This window comes from Amblyraja radiata, chromosome 18 (genome assembly GCF_010909765.2).
Source record: "Amblyraja radiata isolate CabotCenter1 chromosome 18, sAmbRad1.1.pri, whole genome shotgun sequence".
Lineage (NCBI taxonomy): Eukaryota > Metazoa > Chordata > Chondrichthyes > Rajiformes > Rajidae > Amblyraja > Amblyraja radiata.
The window spans coordinates 1,586,434-1,603,182 of record NC_045973.1 but is presented as its reverse complement, the minus strand read 5'-3'; the positions used below and the strand labels follow the sequence as shown (position 1 = coordinate 1,603,182).

Genomic DNA, 16,749 nt, shown 5'->3' with positions numbered 1-16,749 from the left:
ACCTATCCAAGTTCTCCACAGATGCTGCCTGACTCGCTGAGTTACTCCAGCACTCTGTGAAACGTCATCTATCCATGTTCTCCACAGATGCTGCCTGACCTGCTGAGTTACTCCAGCACTCTGTGAAACGTCACCTATCCATATTCTCCAGAGATGCTGCCTGACCTGCTGAGTTACTCCAGCACTCTGTGAAATGTCACCTATCCATATTCTCCAGAGATGCTGCCTGACCTGCTGAATACTCCAGCATTTTGTGTCTATCTTTTATCTGCAATCTAGCTCAGGTCATAAAGTCTTTGATATTTATATTAACAGGTAGTAACGATTACAAATAATTTGCCAGCATTAGTTGGTAAGTGTTTACAGACTTCATTTTATCTCCCAATTTAATACTGTAGATGATTTTCTCAACTAGGGTTAAGACTGATGTAAAATTTAAGATGAATTCCTTCGACACTCTGAGCTTCAGCCTCTCTTGCTTACAAGAACAACTACTTCAAAGCAGCCAGTCAGGGTATTTGGCTCCATGGACAATATCTCCTCATTGTCACATCTGTCATACTGTTTCATCTACAGTCAAAATCAGTTGTCAGTTTAGTCAGGAATCTCTGTGCATTGACACATGATTAAAGCACCACTGTAAACAAGGCAAATCTGTTTTAAACCTTCTCTAAATCCTTCATAAAGAATTTCTATACTATGAACTGCGAATGAACCTAGTCTGACACAATTGTGTTCTTTCCATTTGTAAAGCATTAACTGTCGTCTAATATACAATTAATTATTCTAAATTGCTCTGTTTATCCTATTTGCAGGAAGATTGATGGTGGATTATACTTTAGGAGATGAAGGATCTCGACCTAAAATGTACTCTGCCCGTTCCCTCCACAGATGCAGCCCGACCTGCTGGGTTCATAGAACATAGAGCATTGTAGCACAGGAACAGGCCCTTCGGCCCATAATATCTGTGCCAAACATGATGCCATGACCAAGTCTTATCTACCTGCACATAATCCATATCCCGACAGTGAACAAGTAGTTGCATGGTACTTCAGTACAGGTGACAATAAACTCCATTCCCTACTAATCCAGCACTTTGTGTTTTGCTTCAGGCTCCAGAATCTGCAGTCTCTTGTGTTTGTACTTTGAATATGTCCAACATTGAAAGATCGCTCATGAGCTGATCCTATGTTGCACAATGCAATTCAATGGGTTCATTTGTTTAGTTTAGTTTAGAGATACAGCACGGAAACAGGCCCTTCGGCCCACCGAGTCCGCGCAGACCAGCGATCCCCGCACACTAACACCATCCTACACACACTAGGGACAATTTTTTTTACACTTATACCTACAAACCTGTACATCTGAGGAGTGTGGGAGGATACCAAGGATCTCGGTGAAAACCCACGCAGGTCACGGGGAGAACGTACAAACTGTGTACAGACAGCACCCGTAGTCAAGATCTAACCCGGCTGTAGGAAGCAACTCCACCATGTCTACACTTGCATTAACTGATTAAGTATTATCTTCTGAAGAGAGGGAGGAACTGCAGATGGTAGTTTAAATCCAAATGCTGGAGTAACTCAGCGGGACAGGTAGCATCTCTGGAGAGAAGGAATGGGTGACGTTTCGGGTCGAGACCCTTCTTCAAATCTTCCATCTATCTTCCTCAGCATCAAACTGAGACGATGCATGTCCATAACTAAACATAAACTTCATGATGTGATTCAACAATGGTTCTCAACTATAAACGGTTTCTTTTAATATTGTCATCTGACGATGAGCTGAAGTGGTCTACAAAGGGAAATGTTTACATTTCAAAGCTATCAGTAAGGCATGGAGCTAAAAGTCTCCACATCTTAGTAACCATTAGAAAAACGGCAATGAATTGGGAGTTGTAACAGGCCGTTTAATCTAAAGCTGGACTTCAAAGACACTGAATAAGGCAGCAAAGTGCCACTAAAATAAACCAAAAATGATTCATAGCCCAGCACGGACAATCAAACTATTCACATACTTATCAACACGCCCACCAACATTAACTCATTGAAAGAAATTCAAGACCTTTTTTGGATAATCTTTGCTTTAAGATTAGCAGGAACAATGAAATGAAGGTCACGGTTGTTGTAAAATATCAGCTCGGTTCATCATCATGTCCCATAAAATGTAATTCCATGCTTAAAGTAGTAAGAGTAAACTAGGATGAAAATAAAGATTTTAAATATTTATGCACTGTGATCCACTTTACTATTTGGCATCTACATTCAATTAGCTTGCTCCTCTTCATGTGGTGTAAGCCTTGTGCATATCTAGTGCACGTTGGCCACTCTGTACAAGTCAAGTGTTCTTCTGTAAGTGGTGTGATGCTATCTCCCCTGGTGGAGACCGTCCTTCACACTCCATGCCTGGACTGCACATTTCCTCATGCAGAGGCCTGGATAGAGTGGATGTGCAGAGGATGCTTCCACTGGTGGAATTTAGAAGAGGGGATCTTATAGAAACAAATACAATTATTAAGGGATTGGACAGGCTAGATGCAGGAAACATGATCCCAATGTTGTGGAGTCCAGAACCAGTGGCCATAGTTTAAGAATAAGGGGTAGGCCATTTAGGACTGAGATGAAGAAAAACTTTTTCACAGAGGGAGTTGTGAATCTGTGGAATTCTCTGCCACAGAAGGCAGTGGAGGCCAATTCACTGGATGCATTCAAAAGAAAGTTAGATAGAGCTCTTAGGGCTCGCAGAATCAAGAAGTATGGGGAGAAGGCAGGAACGGGGTGCTGATTGTAGATGATCAGCCATGATCACATTGAATGGCGGTGCTGGCACGAAGGACCAAATGGCCTACTCCTGCACCAATTGTCTATGTATCTATGTTTCTATGGGGGTCTAGGACCAGAGGGCACAGCCTCAGAATAAATGGACGTTCCTTTATAAAGGAGATGAGGAGTTATTTCTTTAGCCAGAGGGTGGTGAATCTGTGGAATTCATTGCCACAGACGGCTGTGGAGGCCAAGTCATTGGGTATTTTTAAAGCAGAGATTGACAAGTTCTTGATCAGTACGGGTGTCAAAGGTTACAGGGAGAAGGCAGGAGAATGGGGTCGAGAGGGAGAGATAGGGCAACCATGATTGAATGGCGGAGTAGACTTGATGGGCTGAATGGCCTAATTCTGCACGCATGACCTATGGTCTTATGCTTTAAATTGTTCTAGGAAAGTTGTGAAAACAGATTCATTAAATGGTTGGGTGTAACAGGGTAATGGCAAAGCTACTGTCCATGTGATCCAGGGTCTTGGAGCAAAGGGCCTGTCCCACTTGGCGATTTTTTAGGCGACTCCCTGCGACTACAACAATGGAATTCGCCGGTCAGCACCGACGACAACGTACGTCACCTGGCGACAAACGACACCATCCTGGCGACAACCTACGACAACCTACAACAACACCTATGTCGGGAGAAGACAAGCTACGACAAGCCCACGGTCGCCGATTGTCGCCAAAATGTTTTGAACATTTCAAAATCCAGCGGCGACCAGAAAAATGCTAAGACTCTTTGGGCGGCTGAGGAGACGACTAACGACCATACAGGCGACACCCTGGTGACCGTGTGGCGACAGCCTAGTCGCCGGCAGTCGCCTAAAAACATCGCCTGAGTGGGACAGGCCCTTAAGTGATTTCAAAGGTCGTATAGCGCATTTAAAATCAATTGAAAAATGAGACTGATGGGAAAAACAGAGCAGCAGCAGAGGTAAATGAGTTGCCTTTCAAAGAAAGAAACCTGTAATAATGAACCTGTGTAGCCAAAATATTAGAACTCAGCCTGCGCCCATGTAGCTGACAAAGACACCTATCCACAGATGCTGCCTGACCTGCTGAGTTACTCCAGCACTCTGTGAAACGTCACCTATCCATGTTCTCCACAGATGCTGCCTGACCCGCTGAGTTACTCCAGCACTCTGTGAAACGTCACCTATCCATGTTCTCCACAGATGCTGCCTGACCTGCTGAGTTCTTTAGTTGATATTAACACCTGCTCTTGTAGGTGTCTAAACATGTAAGTAAACTGATCCCAAGAGTAACAAGAATCTGGGAGGTTCAAACAGAAATTACCAGCAATGGTTGATAAATACCTGGCTTAGAACAGATAAATGAAATACTTGTGGCTGTCAGTAAAATGGTGATCAAAGCTTCCCGACCTTTATAAAACCACTTAAGTCTGTAAGTGAAGGAAGTGTGGTACTTGTTTATTGTAATACATGAGATTACAACACGCACACACACTCACGCACACACACATGCGCACGCACTCACCCACACACACTCACGCACACACACGCACCCACACCCACGCACACACACAAGCGCACACTCACACACATACGCACACTCACGCACACACACACTCACGCACCTACACACATACACGCACTCACGCACACGCGCGCACACGCACTCACTCACACACACCCACACTCACACACACACGCACATGTGCACACACGCACTCACACTATCTCACGCACAGACACACGTTCACACACACATACATTCCTACATGCACACATGCACACGCACTCACACACGCGCACGCACACACACATGTACACACACGCACATTCACACCCGCACACACATGCTCACACAGCACAGACACACACAAGTGCACATACACAGACATACACACACACAGATACACAGACATACACACGCACACACAAATGCGCATGTACACACGCGCGAGTACACACATACACACTCGTGCGAGTACACACGCACCGTTTCCCACTCATTCTCGGTTGCCGCTCACCCTCCTGATGGTCATTAGGTTTATGTTATCTCTTCATGCCGCTACCCACACTCATTTTCAATCTTTATGCAATCACCAGCTCAGTCTGACGAGGCAGAAACAGGCCATTGTGAAACCACTGCACTCTCTCTCCGCTCCCTGCTCTTAGTCCATTCACCAACTCACAATCCATCAGGCCACTGCCAGTGCTCTGGGTGTAGCAGTCGTGTCTTGTCTGCCAATATATGACAACATTACCTTTGGTTTGTGTTGGAAAGAAAAAGACATTTATTCCATGCTTCACACGATGGACATGTCTGTGGCCTCACAAGATGCAATTGACTCATTCTGCTCTCTACATCATCCAGGGAACCAACCAGTTATAAAACATGTGACTGCAGAGAACCCTTGAAGCCAATAGACTGAACAAAGGCCAACCATGAGACTAAAACCATCCTCGTTCAGTAACATAGAAACATAGAAACATAGAAAGTAGGTGCGAGAGTAGACCACCAGGTCCGTCGAGCCCGCACCGCCATTCGCTCATGGCTGAACACTAAACAGACACACTTACCCACAAACAGTAGACACAAGACACAGAACACAAGACACTACCCTCCCCTTTATACCGCTATCACCCCTCTCCACCCCAAGAACCTCGTGATCTCCTGGGGGAGGCAAAAAACCGGATAAAAACCCAGGTCCAATTCGGGGAAAAAATCCGGGAAATTCCTCTCCGACCCCAATCCAGGCGATCGACACTTGTCCAGGAGATCACTCAGGTCTTACTATACTAACCATACCTAGGTCCATATCCCTGCCCTCTCCCCGTAGCCCCTTATCCCCTTGGCAGCTAAAAAACCATCTATTTTAGTCTTAAATATATTTAACGTTTCTGCTTCCACTGCTCCCTGGGGCAGTGAATTCCATAAATTAACCACCCTCTGGGTGAAGAAGTTCTTCCTCATCTCAGTTTTAAAAGAGCCCCCCCTTATTCTGCAACTATGTCCCCTAGTTCTAGTTTCCCCGATCATTGGGAACATCCTCGGTGCATCCACCCGATCAAGGCCCCTCACAATCTTATATGTTTCAATGAGATCGCCTCTCATTCTTCTAAACTCCAAAGAGTAGAGTTCCAGCCTACTTAACCTTTCCTCATATGTCAATCCCCTCATTGCAGGAATTAATCTTGTAAACCTTCGCTGCACTGCCTCCAGGGCTAGTACATCCTTTCTTAAGTATGGACCCCAGAACTGTACACAGTATTCCAAATGTGGTCTCACTAATACTGTGTACAGCTGCAGCAAGACCTCCGTGTTTTTATACTCAATCCCCCTAGCAATAAAGGCCAAAACTCCATTGGCCTTCCTGATTGCTTGCTGCACCTGCATACTAACTTTTAGTGATTCATGTACTAATACCCCTAGATCCCTTTGCGTTGCATTACAACGCAGCTCCTCCTCATTTAGAAAATAACCTGCCCTATCATTTTTTTTCCCAAAGTGAATGACTTCACATTTATTAGTATTAAATTTCATCTGCCAAGTTGTTGCCCACTCACCTAGCTTATCTATATCCTTTTGCAGACTCTTCCTATCCTCCTCATCCCCTACTTTTCCTCCCATTTTTGTATCGTCCGCAAATTTTGATATATTACACTTGGTTCCCTCCTCCAAATCATTTATATAAATTGTGAACAACTGGGGTCCCAGCACCGACCCTTGCGGAACCCCGCTAGTTACCGGTTGCCATCCCGAGTATGAACCATTTATCCCCACTCTCTGATTCCTATTTGTTAGCCAATCCTCTACCCATGCTAATATATTACCCCCAATCCCATAATTTTTTATTTTTAGCAATAGTCTCTTATGTGGCACCTTGTCAAAAGCCTTTTGGAAGTCCAAGTATACCACATCCACCGGTTCCCCTTTATCCACCCGGGTTGTTACTTCCTCAAAGAATTCGAGCAGATTCGTTAAACAGGACTTCCCCTTCACAAAACCATGCTGGTTCTGTCCGATGAAGTCATGTTTATCCAAGTGCCCCGTTAGTGTTTCTTTAATAATTGTCTCTAACATTTTACCCACCACCGATGTTAGACTAACCGGTCTATAGTTACCCGCCTTCTGTTTACTTCCTTTTTTAAATATAGGTGTTACATTGGCCATTTTCCAATCCACTGGGACCGTTCCTGCCTCCAGGGAGTTTTGGAAAATTATCACCAATGCATCCACAATCCCCACCGCTATCTCCCTCAAGACCCTTGGATGTAATCCATCAGGCCCAGGGGATTTATCCTCCTTCAGTAGTTATAGAATGATCACTGACAACCTGTCCATCAGATCGTTGAAGCAACAGCCTAACACATCCACAGGCACAGAATCATTAGACGGCAGTGGAGGCCACAAGTCAGTGGATATATTTAAGGCAGAGATAGATAGATTCTTGATTAGTGCGGGTGTCAGAGGTTATGGGGAGAAGGCAGGAGAATGGGGTTAGGAGGGAGAGATAGATCAGCCATGATTGAATGGTGGAGTAGACTTGATGGGCCGAATGGCCTAATTCTGCTCCTATCACATGAACATATACTAGCCAGAACTTATATTCATACCATCGCCACTGAGTCTTCTCTGACACCCAATGACAAACTGTCATCAAGTGTGTGCTGAAAATCAGGAAAATCCTACATCAGGATTTGGGATTTTCATATCTCAGTGGAGAGGGTGGTAAAGAAAGGTTTTGGCACATTGGCCTTCATCAGTCAGGGAATGGAGTATAGATGTTGGCACGTTATGTTACAGATGTACAAGACGTTGGTGACGAGGATTTGGAGTATAAAAGCCCTGTCCCACGGTTCATTTAAGAGTTCTCCCCTAGTTTGCCCTGATTCCAACTGGGAGATTTACGATAATGGCCACTCGTCGGTACTTGGGTCTATCGTGGACATATTCTACATTCTACTACGAGTTTTCCCGAGTACCTGCCGTTAGCGAGTCTTCCCGAGTACCTGCCGTTAGTGAGTCTTCCCGAGTACCTGCCGTTAGTGTTACGAGCTGCTAAGAGACGTCCCCGAGCTCCGTACCCGCTACGTTCATTCTACGTGCTTACCACGAGTTTGATTTTTTTTTTAAACTCGGGAGAGCTCTTGAATGAACTCGTACAGTGGGACAGGGCCATTATGTTCAGCTTTGGTCATCCTGCTATGGGACTGAGCTGGAAAGGGTGCAGAGAAGATTTAACAAGGATGTTGCCAGGGCTCCAGGGTCCAGGCTACAGGGAGAGGTTGGGCAGGCGCAGGAGGATGAGCAGTGATCTTATAGATGTGTACAAGATCATGAGAGGGATAGGGTGAATACACAGTCCTTATCCCAGGGTAAGAGAATCAAGAACCAGGGACATAGGTTTATGGAGAGGGGGTAAAGATTTATTGGAAACATGAGCGGTAACCTTTTCACCTGGAGAGTGGTGGATATCTGGAACGAGCTGCCAGAGGAGGTGGTTGAGGCAGGTACTATAACAGCATTTGAAAGACATTTGTACAGGTGCATGGATAGAAAAGAGAAATTGGACCAGCTTAGGTTCGGCATCTTGGTTGGCATGGAGAGGTCGGGCTGAAGGGCCTGTTTCCGTGCTGTACGACCAGAGCTCGGATCCATGTCACTGAGGGGAAGTGACACACTGACACAGTTTAATGGAAAGACTGTTTGCAGATGACAATTCAACTCTGCAGACACAGTCTTCAAACTTACCCTGCACTGTGAAGTCAGAATTCCACCAACTGCACAGATTGAATTCCACCAGAAATCTAGCAATAAAAAAAAAATCACAAAATACATTTGTTAGGAGGCCGATAAAAATCACATCACTGTTCAAAAGTCTGCAGTGGTCATATTTCCACAGCCATTTGTCAGTTTTCTTTGTAACATGGCACAGTGGAACAAGTTATTGAGTCGCTTTTTATGTTAAGCTCCTCTTAATATATTTTTGTGTGAATAATATATAAACTAGTTACTTATAATTCTACCAGTCAGAAGCAATATTCCCCTCTGAACATGTCAAAGGTTAGATTAGACCAGATGGAAGTATATCAACTTATGAGAAGCAGAGATAGTCAGAACCTTTCATCTCAGGGGGGAAACTTCAAATACCAAAGGGCATAGTATTAAGGTGAGAGGGCCAAAGCTTAAAGGAGATGTGCGGGGCAAGTTTTTTAAACAGAGTGTGGTGGGTGCCTGGAATGTGCTGCCAGGGGTGGTGGTGGTGGAGGCAGATATGACTGGGGTGTTTTAAGAGGATTTTAGATAGGAACATGGATATGTAGGGAATGGAGGGATATGGATTATAGAAAACATAGAAACATAGAAAAATAGATGCAGGAATAGGCCATTCGGCCTTTGAGCCAGCACCGCCATTCAATATGTTCATGGCTGACCATCCAGAATCAGAACCCCGTTCCTGCTTTCTCCCCATGTCCCTCGATTCCGTTAGCCCTAAGAGCTACATTTAACTCTCTCTTAAAAACATCCAGTGAATCGGCCTCCACTGCCTTCTGTGGTCGCAAATTCCACAGATTCACAACTCTCTTGGTGAAGAAGTGTTTCCTCATCTCAGTCCTAAATGGTCTACCCCTTATTCTTAAACTGTGACCCCTGATTCTGGACTCCCCCAACATCGGGAACATTTTTAGTGCATCTTGCCTGTCCAATGCTTTAAGAATTGTAGATAAAGACACAGAGTGCTGGAGTAACTCAGCGGGTCAGGCAGCATCTTTGGAGAACATGGATAGGTGACATTTCACAGAGTGCTGGAATAACTCAGCGGGTCAGGCAGCATCTGTGGAGAACATGGATAGGTGACGTTTCACAGAGTGCTGGAGTAACTCAGCTGGTCTGGCAGCAACTCTGGAGAGAAGGAACGGGTGGCGTTTCAGGTCGAGACCCTTCTTGTTTCTACAAGATGTATATGAGGTGTACAAGTTCCACAGCTGTACTCTTTATGTTCAATGTGTGAAAGCACTGTGAAGAAATCCCTGCTTTCTACTGCTTTTCTTCTCAATTCTTTCTTGAATAATTTTAGAAAGAAATCAAGGTGGCGAAAGGCAGTCTGGTCATTTAAAATAACGTAATGTCTTGCATTGAACAGGGCTCATGTTTCAAAGAATCCAAATCGTGTGATTGTTTCACCAGGCAGATGTTCCCTGTGGATCAGAGTTGCCAGCACTTTGCATCAAAGGGCTTAGTTACAATGCAGTCCCGGCAATGGAGACCACTTTGCCTCAAATGAGAATGATATTATAGGGCCCTTGTGATCTTTTGTGTCCCAGAATATCACTGGAGTTTGCATAGAGTCATAGAGTGATACAGCGTGGAAACAGACCCTTCAACCCAACGCCCACACCGGCCAACATGTCCCAGCTACACTAGTCCAACCTGCCTGCGCTTGGTCCATATCCCTCCAAATCTGTCCTATCCATGTACCTGTCTAACTGTATCTTAAACGTTGCGATAGTCCCAGCATCAACTACCTTCTCTGGCAGCTCGTTCCATACACGCACCACCATTTGTGTGAAAAGGTTACCCCTCAGATTCCTATTAAATCTTTTCCCCTTCACCTTAAACCTATGTCCTCTGGTCCTCGATTCCCTTACTCTGGGCAAGAGTCTCTGTTCATCTGCCTGATCTTCCTCTCATGATTTATATACATGCTTCAGAACGTATTGTCTAATTTCAGAGCAAGTTCTAATTTCACATTCAGAGCTCTAACAATGGATGTCTCCATCCCACAAGATGAAATCTGTGAATGTTTTGAGAATTACAATTTTAGTTGCGTGCGGGCTCAGTAGACATTTTCTGTACACTTAGCTAATTAAGGATGTGCTGGGGTACTTTACTGGACTGTGCATCTGGAAATAATTTCACTGTGGGTTTGTGCTTGTGACAATAAACGCAACAGTGAAGCATTGAAACATAGAAAAATCATTCGGCCCCTCGAGTCAGCACCACCATTCATCCACAATCAGTTCCCCGTTCCTGCTTTCTCCCCATATCCCTTGTTTCCGTTAGCCCCATGAGCTATATCTAACTCTCTCTTGAATACATCAATGAACAATAGAAGACAATGTAAGTTTTCACTGCACAAGTGATGAATTCTTGACTTTTATTTCAGCTCAGCACTGATGTTCCCACATGTGATCCAAGGTGGGAGACATTATTTGAGGCACTTGATTGCGAAAGCATTTTGCCAGCTGAGTACTGTGGAAAGTGTAAGCAGCTGCGATCATTTTAGTCGGGAAAGCAAAGTCACTTTTTTGAAAGAAAATGATAAAATGTCACTCTCAATGTCCTTTAAAGAAATGCTGGGTTATGATCCATGTTTCTTCAAATGCAGCTGGGTGCAATTTACAGCGCGGGCCACAGACCAGATAGATTAGTAAATTACACACAACGGATTATTTTGACAAGAGACCAAGGATTCATTCAAGATATGTTTGATTTGTAGTGGGCTCTGTCAGCTTGCTTGTAGTGTTCGATGACAATATTGGTTAGATTGCCATTGGAGTGATCTCTGGGTACACAGTTTAAGAATAAGGGGTCAGCCATTTAGAACGGAGATGAGGAAACACTTTTTCAGCCAGAGAGTTGTGAATCTGTGGAATTCTCTTTCACAGAAGACAGTGGAGGCCAATTCACTGGATGTTTTCAAGAGAGAGTTAGATTTAGCTCTTAGGGCTAACGGAATCAAGGGATATGGGGAAAAAGCAGGAACGTTACTGATTTTGGATGATCAGCCATGATCACATTGAATGACGGTGCTGGTTCGAAGGGTCGAATGGCCTCCTCCTGCACCTATTGTCTATGTTTCTATCTATGTAAATCTGGTTTGACAGCAGGATGATAAACATGCCATCATTCATTCACAATGTCGACTGGTTCGTTCTATTAATTAATATACTGTAGATTGGCGCAGAGATTGGGGTCAACGTCTACTACTTTGTGTAAGAAGGAACTGCAGATGCTGGTTTAAACCGAAGATAGACACAAAATGCTGGAGTAACTCAGCGGGACAGGCAGCATCTCTGAAGAGAAGGAATGGGTGACGTTCCGGGTCGAGACCCTTCTTGTTCTGATTTATGTTGGGGGTGACAGATCAGTTTCCTGACGAGCCTGCCTTCTAACAAGTCATGACATGAAAGTGCCCCACAGTGAATCTTGTGAGGACAAATGTACAGTGACACTGAAGGGGACAGAGGAGGTGCAGGTATTCACACAACAACTCCTCTGTTGGCTGACTGCCGTACTGTTGGAATCCTGGAATGATATGGAAGGAGAGACATCCGTTCACTCCACACTTAGAGCCAAAGAGCTCGGAAACAGGCCCTTCAGCTAGGGTTGCCAACTTTCGGGGCATCCTGTATATTGGGTTAAATTGGTTTGTCCCGTACGGGACCGCCCTTGTCCCGTATTTGACTGTTGTACTTGGGTCGAGGGGACTGTCAGGTCGAAGCGCTGCATCTGGCCCCGTCTCACCCATCGCGACGTAGTGCAGCCCATGGAGTGCAGCAGCAGCACCTCGCCCGTGGCCCTGTCGGTCGGCAGCCCAGCCAGCTGTCCGACCTTTGGACCTTCGCTTACCGCCGACACCACCACCCCTCCTTCTCATGGCCGATCATCGGTTCATGAGTTGGATGGGGTGCCGGACTTTGCGTGCAGCAGAACACAAAGCCCAGCCGGCGGGGCAGCTGAGGAATTTTGGCCCAGGCTGCGCGACATCGCGCGCAAAGTCCGGGGCCCGGGCCAAAACTCCACAGCTGGCCCGCCGACTGGGCTTTGTGTGCAGTCCAGCACCCGGGCCAACTCATCACTCACCCAGCCACGGCCGAGTCGGTCAACGAATTGCCCTCGGGAATTTGTCCCTTGTTTTCACCTTTTGTCGGTTATTTGGGAGTGAGAAAGTTGGTGACCCTACCTTCAGCCCACCTATTGTACTTGAGTTTGAACTGATCATGCCTATGGATGGTATATCTGACCTGTTTGGATAGCATGCAAACTACGCGTTTCACTGTACCTCGGCACAATGGTCAACCTAAACCTAATGTTATCAGTCCTGGGACTGCAGACCAGCTCATCTGTGTTCCTACTTTAATCTTGCAAATATCCAAACAGCTGGTGTCAGGAAGCAGTGGTCAATGTTGGTGTGGGGACCCTAAGTAAATGGGAGGGTTTACAGACAGTGGAGGTTGCATTCTATTTGTAAATATACAGTAATGTTGGAGTAGTACGTGCACCCGGCTTTCTTCCCCTTTTAAGTCCAGCGCACTGTAACAGCAGCCTCAGTTTCACCAGAGGCCCATTAGATAAGTCTTTCCATTCGTAGCATCTTGAAGTCTTTTGGTGCAGAGATTAAAGGCATCCAGCTCATTTAGAAATAATTCTGTGATATAAATGAGACTGAAATGCCAAACACATGTCACTTTGAATCTGTAATAGACAGTAGCTGAGAGTTAATGGTATCCATTAGTGCTGAAGACTTCTTAAACGCTGACTGTTTGAAATGGAGTGTGGTTATTGTGCTAGTTGTCAAGGGTGTTATTTGATGGTGGTGGGTGAAGTCATCTCCACCTGCACTGAAAGACAGCAAGCCCAAACTACGGCAATAAGTGGTCCCGTTTAGTTTGGTCTGAAGAAGGGTCTTGACCCAAATCGTCACCCATTCCTTCTCTCCAGAGATGCTGCCTGAGTTACTCCAACATTTGTGTCTATTTTGTAGTTTGGTTTCGAGTTTGGAGATACAGCGAGGAAACTAGCTCTTCGGCCCACTTAGCCCGCACTGACCAGCGATCCCCGCACGTTAACACTATCCTACACACACCAGCATTACATACCAAGCCAATTAACCTACAATCCTGTACGTCTTTGGAGTGTGGGAGGAAACCGAAGATCTCGGCGAAAACCCACGCAGGTTTCAGGGGGAACGTACAATCTCTGTACAGACAGCGCCCATAGTCAGGATCGAACCTGGGTCTCTGGCGCTGTAAGCGCTGCAAGGCAGCATCTCTACCTCTGCGCCACCCACTTATTATTCAAGCAATGATAAGACTTAGGGTTAAGGTGAGAGCGTGGAAAGATTTAATAGGACCCTGAGGGGCAACATTAGCACACGGGCGGGTGTATGGAGTTGCCAGTGGAAGTAGAACTCAAGTTACTGGAGTAATTCAGCAGGTTAGGCAACATCTCTGGATAGGTGACGTTTCGAGTTGGCACCTTTCAAGAGGCCAGACCAGAAACGTCACCTATCCATGTTCTCCACAGATGCTGCCTGAACCGTTGAGTTACTCCAGCACTCTGTGAAACGTCATCTATCCATGTTCTCCACAGATGCTGCCTGACCCGCTGAGTTACTCCAGCACTCTGTGAAACGTCATCTATCCATGTTCTCCACAGATGCTGCCTGACCCGCTGAGTTACTCCAGCACTCTGTGAAACATCACCTATCCATGTTCTCCACAGATGCTGCCTGACCCGCTGAGTTACTCCATCTTTTTGCATCCATCTTCGGAATATTTATTTGATTAAGTCCACATTTAATGGAATGATGTTCTTGAACACTAAATTAAAGGTCCTTGTTTGTGAACAACTGCTATTGTTTACAGATACTTAAACAATGTCATTCACAGATATCAGCTTTTGTTGTAAGTAGCATGCTGAAAGGATCAATTAATACACCGAAGACAGGCACAAAATGCTGGAGTAACTCAGCGGGACAAGCAGCATCTCTGGAGAGAAGGAATGGGTGACGCTTTGGGTCGAGACACTTCTTCAGACTAAGAGTCAGGAGAGAGGGAGACACAGAGATATGTAAAAGGTGTAAAAACAAGACTGATGTAAGGGGACAAAGTATCACGGACAATGTACAATGTACAATGTTAGCTAGGAGAAGCTGACAACGAAGGGTATCAAGATAAAATGTAATCAGGAGGACAGTCACACAGTTTCCGTATGAATTTATAAGCACTGATTTCAATCTAAGCAACAAGTCATGATTCAGAACACAACGAGGAATGTACTTACAAGATCAGTTCTGTCATAATCCACTTCACTGCAGCAAAGAAGACATAATATGGCTGGGGAAAAGCAACTCAGTTAGTTCAAGTAGTTGTGAATAGCGTAAGCACCAAGTCAGAAAATCACAGAACCAGCACATAGCAAGATATGGATTTTTGTATCTTTGTCGGTGCCAGACATGGTGACACTTTCTGTATCGTATGCAAAGCATTTCACATTTGGTGTATTGTATGCAGGACAAAGTATATCACCCTGCCTAGGTACATGCAATATAGTGCCATTGAATCATTGTAGGATTCTGCTTAATCTTAAATATAAAAGGTGGAGTTTTAATCTGAGTTATACCACAAGAGTCATCGTAGAAAGCAAGGACATTGGTGTAGGAAGGAACTGCAGATGCTGGTTTAAACCGAAGATAGACACACAATGCTGGAGTAACTCAGCGGGACAGGCTGTATCTCTGGAGAGAAGGAATGGGTGATGTTTCGGGTCGAGACCCTTCTTCAGACTGATGTCAGGGGAGTGGGAGATACATAGATAAGGAGGTGTAAGGTGTGAAAATACAACAAAGGGAATGGAGTTCCCTGATTCTGCCACTCAGAAGGAATTTCCTTTCAATGAATCCTTTTCTTTAACTGATCCCTGGATGTGGACATAGTCTTGTTATAATCTGTGGCGGTAGGGTGGAACTGAATGGTCCCATCAATACAGAATTAGGAAGCAGCTACCAAGGCAGGGACAACAGTCACATACAGACTCCACCAAGTGAAGGACAGCAGGGTTCCTTAACTAAAGACCATGAGCGGTTCATTTTGCTGTAAGTAACTGATGGGCTGCGTTTCCTTGAGCATTTCTGGCACTTACACAGAGACCAATGGCTGAGAACAGAGGGGGAATCTGACCATGGATAAACCACTCGAATAACTTCAGTGGTAATTCTATAGTCTTCTCCTTCCTTCCTCGTGTCCGGACATCTTCTATATCAGTCTTTCTGGTCGGTCAGTGACGGGTGACGGTCGGTGGTTGCTATGGTTGCCAGCGGGAAACGGAAGAACGAGGTAAATCACAAACTGTCATGATTTACATGTAATGCTTTGAGTGGAGAAGTGGCAGCTGGAGTTTAATCCGAGCAAGTGTGAAGTGTTGCACGTTGGTGAGATTGAATGTGGGGGGAGAGTGTAGAGTTGGTGGCACAACCCTGATTCACAACATTGATTTACAGAGGGATCTTGTGGATCAGGTGCAGAGCTCTCTGAGATTGGTGACACTAGTAGACAGAGTGGTAAAGGAGGCGTGTGGTACACCTGCCTCCGTCAGTTGGGGCATTGAGGACTTGATGATGCAGCTTTAGAGGACTATTCAACATTCGCACATTGTTTGGTTCGCCCAATACTGGGCAGAGGTGGAGGCTTTGGGGAAGATGCAGAATAGGTTTACCAGGATGCTGAAGATAGACACAAACTCATGGGGACAGGCAGACAAGGAATGGGTGACGTTTCGGGTCGAGAACCTTCTTCAGACTGGTTAGGGACCAGGATGCTGCCTGGATTGGAGAGCATTAAGTATGAGGAGAGGTTGGACAAACTGGGATTGTTTTCTCTAGAGCATTGGAGACTGAGAATGTTATAAAATGATGAGAGGCATAGATATGGTAGACAGTCCGAACCTTTTCATGGAGGGATACAGATCATGTGCAGGCAGTGGAGATGAGTGTAACTTGGCAAGATGTTCGGCATGGACATTGTGGGCAAAGTGCCTGTTCCTGGGCTGTACTGTGCTATGTTCTATGGAAATATTCAGGAGTATTGAATATTTCAAGCTTGAAAAGGTTCAGAAAGATTTACGAGGATGTTGCCAGGATTTGAGAGTGTGAGCTGTAGGGAGAGGTTGAATAGGCTAG

The 16,749-nt window shown here is 45.3% G+C and overlaps 1 protein-coding gene across 1 annotated transcript in view; it reads right to left on the bottom strand.

Moving 5' to 3' along the window:
* Positions 1-16,749, bottom strand: part of cacna2d3 (calcium voltage-gated channel auxiliary subunit alpha2delta 3) — a 437,296-nt gene that overhangs the window by 43,937 nt on the left and 376,610 nt on the right. The window contains exons 34-35 of the mRNA XM_033036559.1: positions 14,856-14,908; positions 8,538-8,593 (exon numbers count right to left, since the gene is read on the bottom strand). Of these exons, the coding sequence (XP_032892450.1) occupies positions 8,538-8,593; positions 14,856-14,908 (109 nt within the window). The remainder of the gene's footprint in view (positions 1-8,537; positions 8,594-14,855; positions 14,909-16,749) is intronic.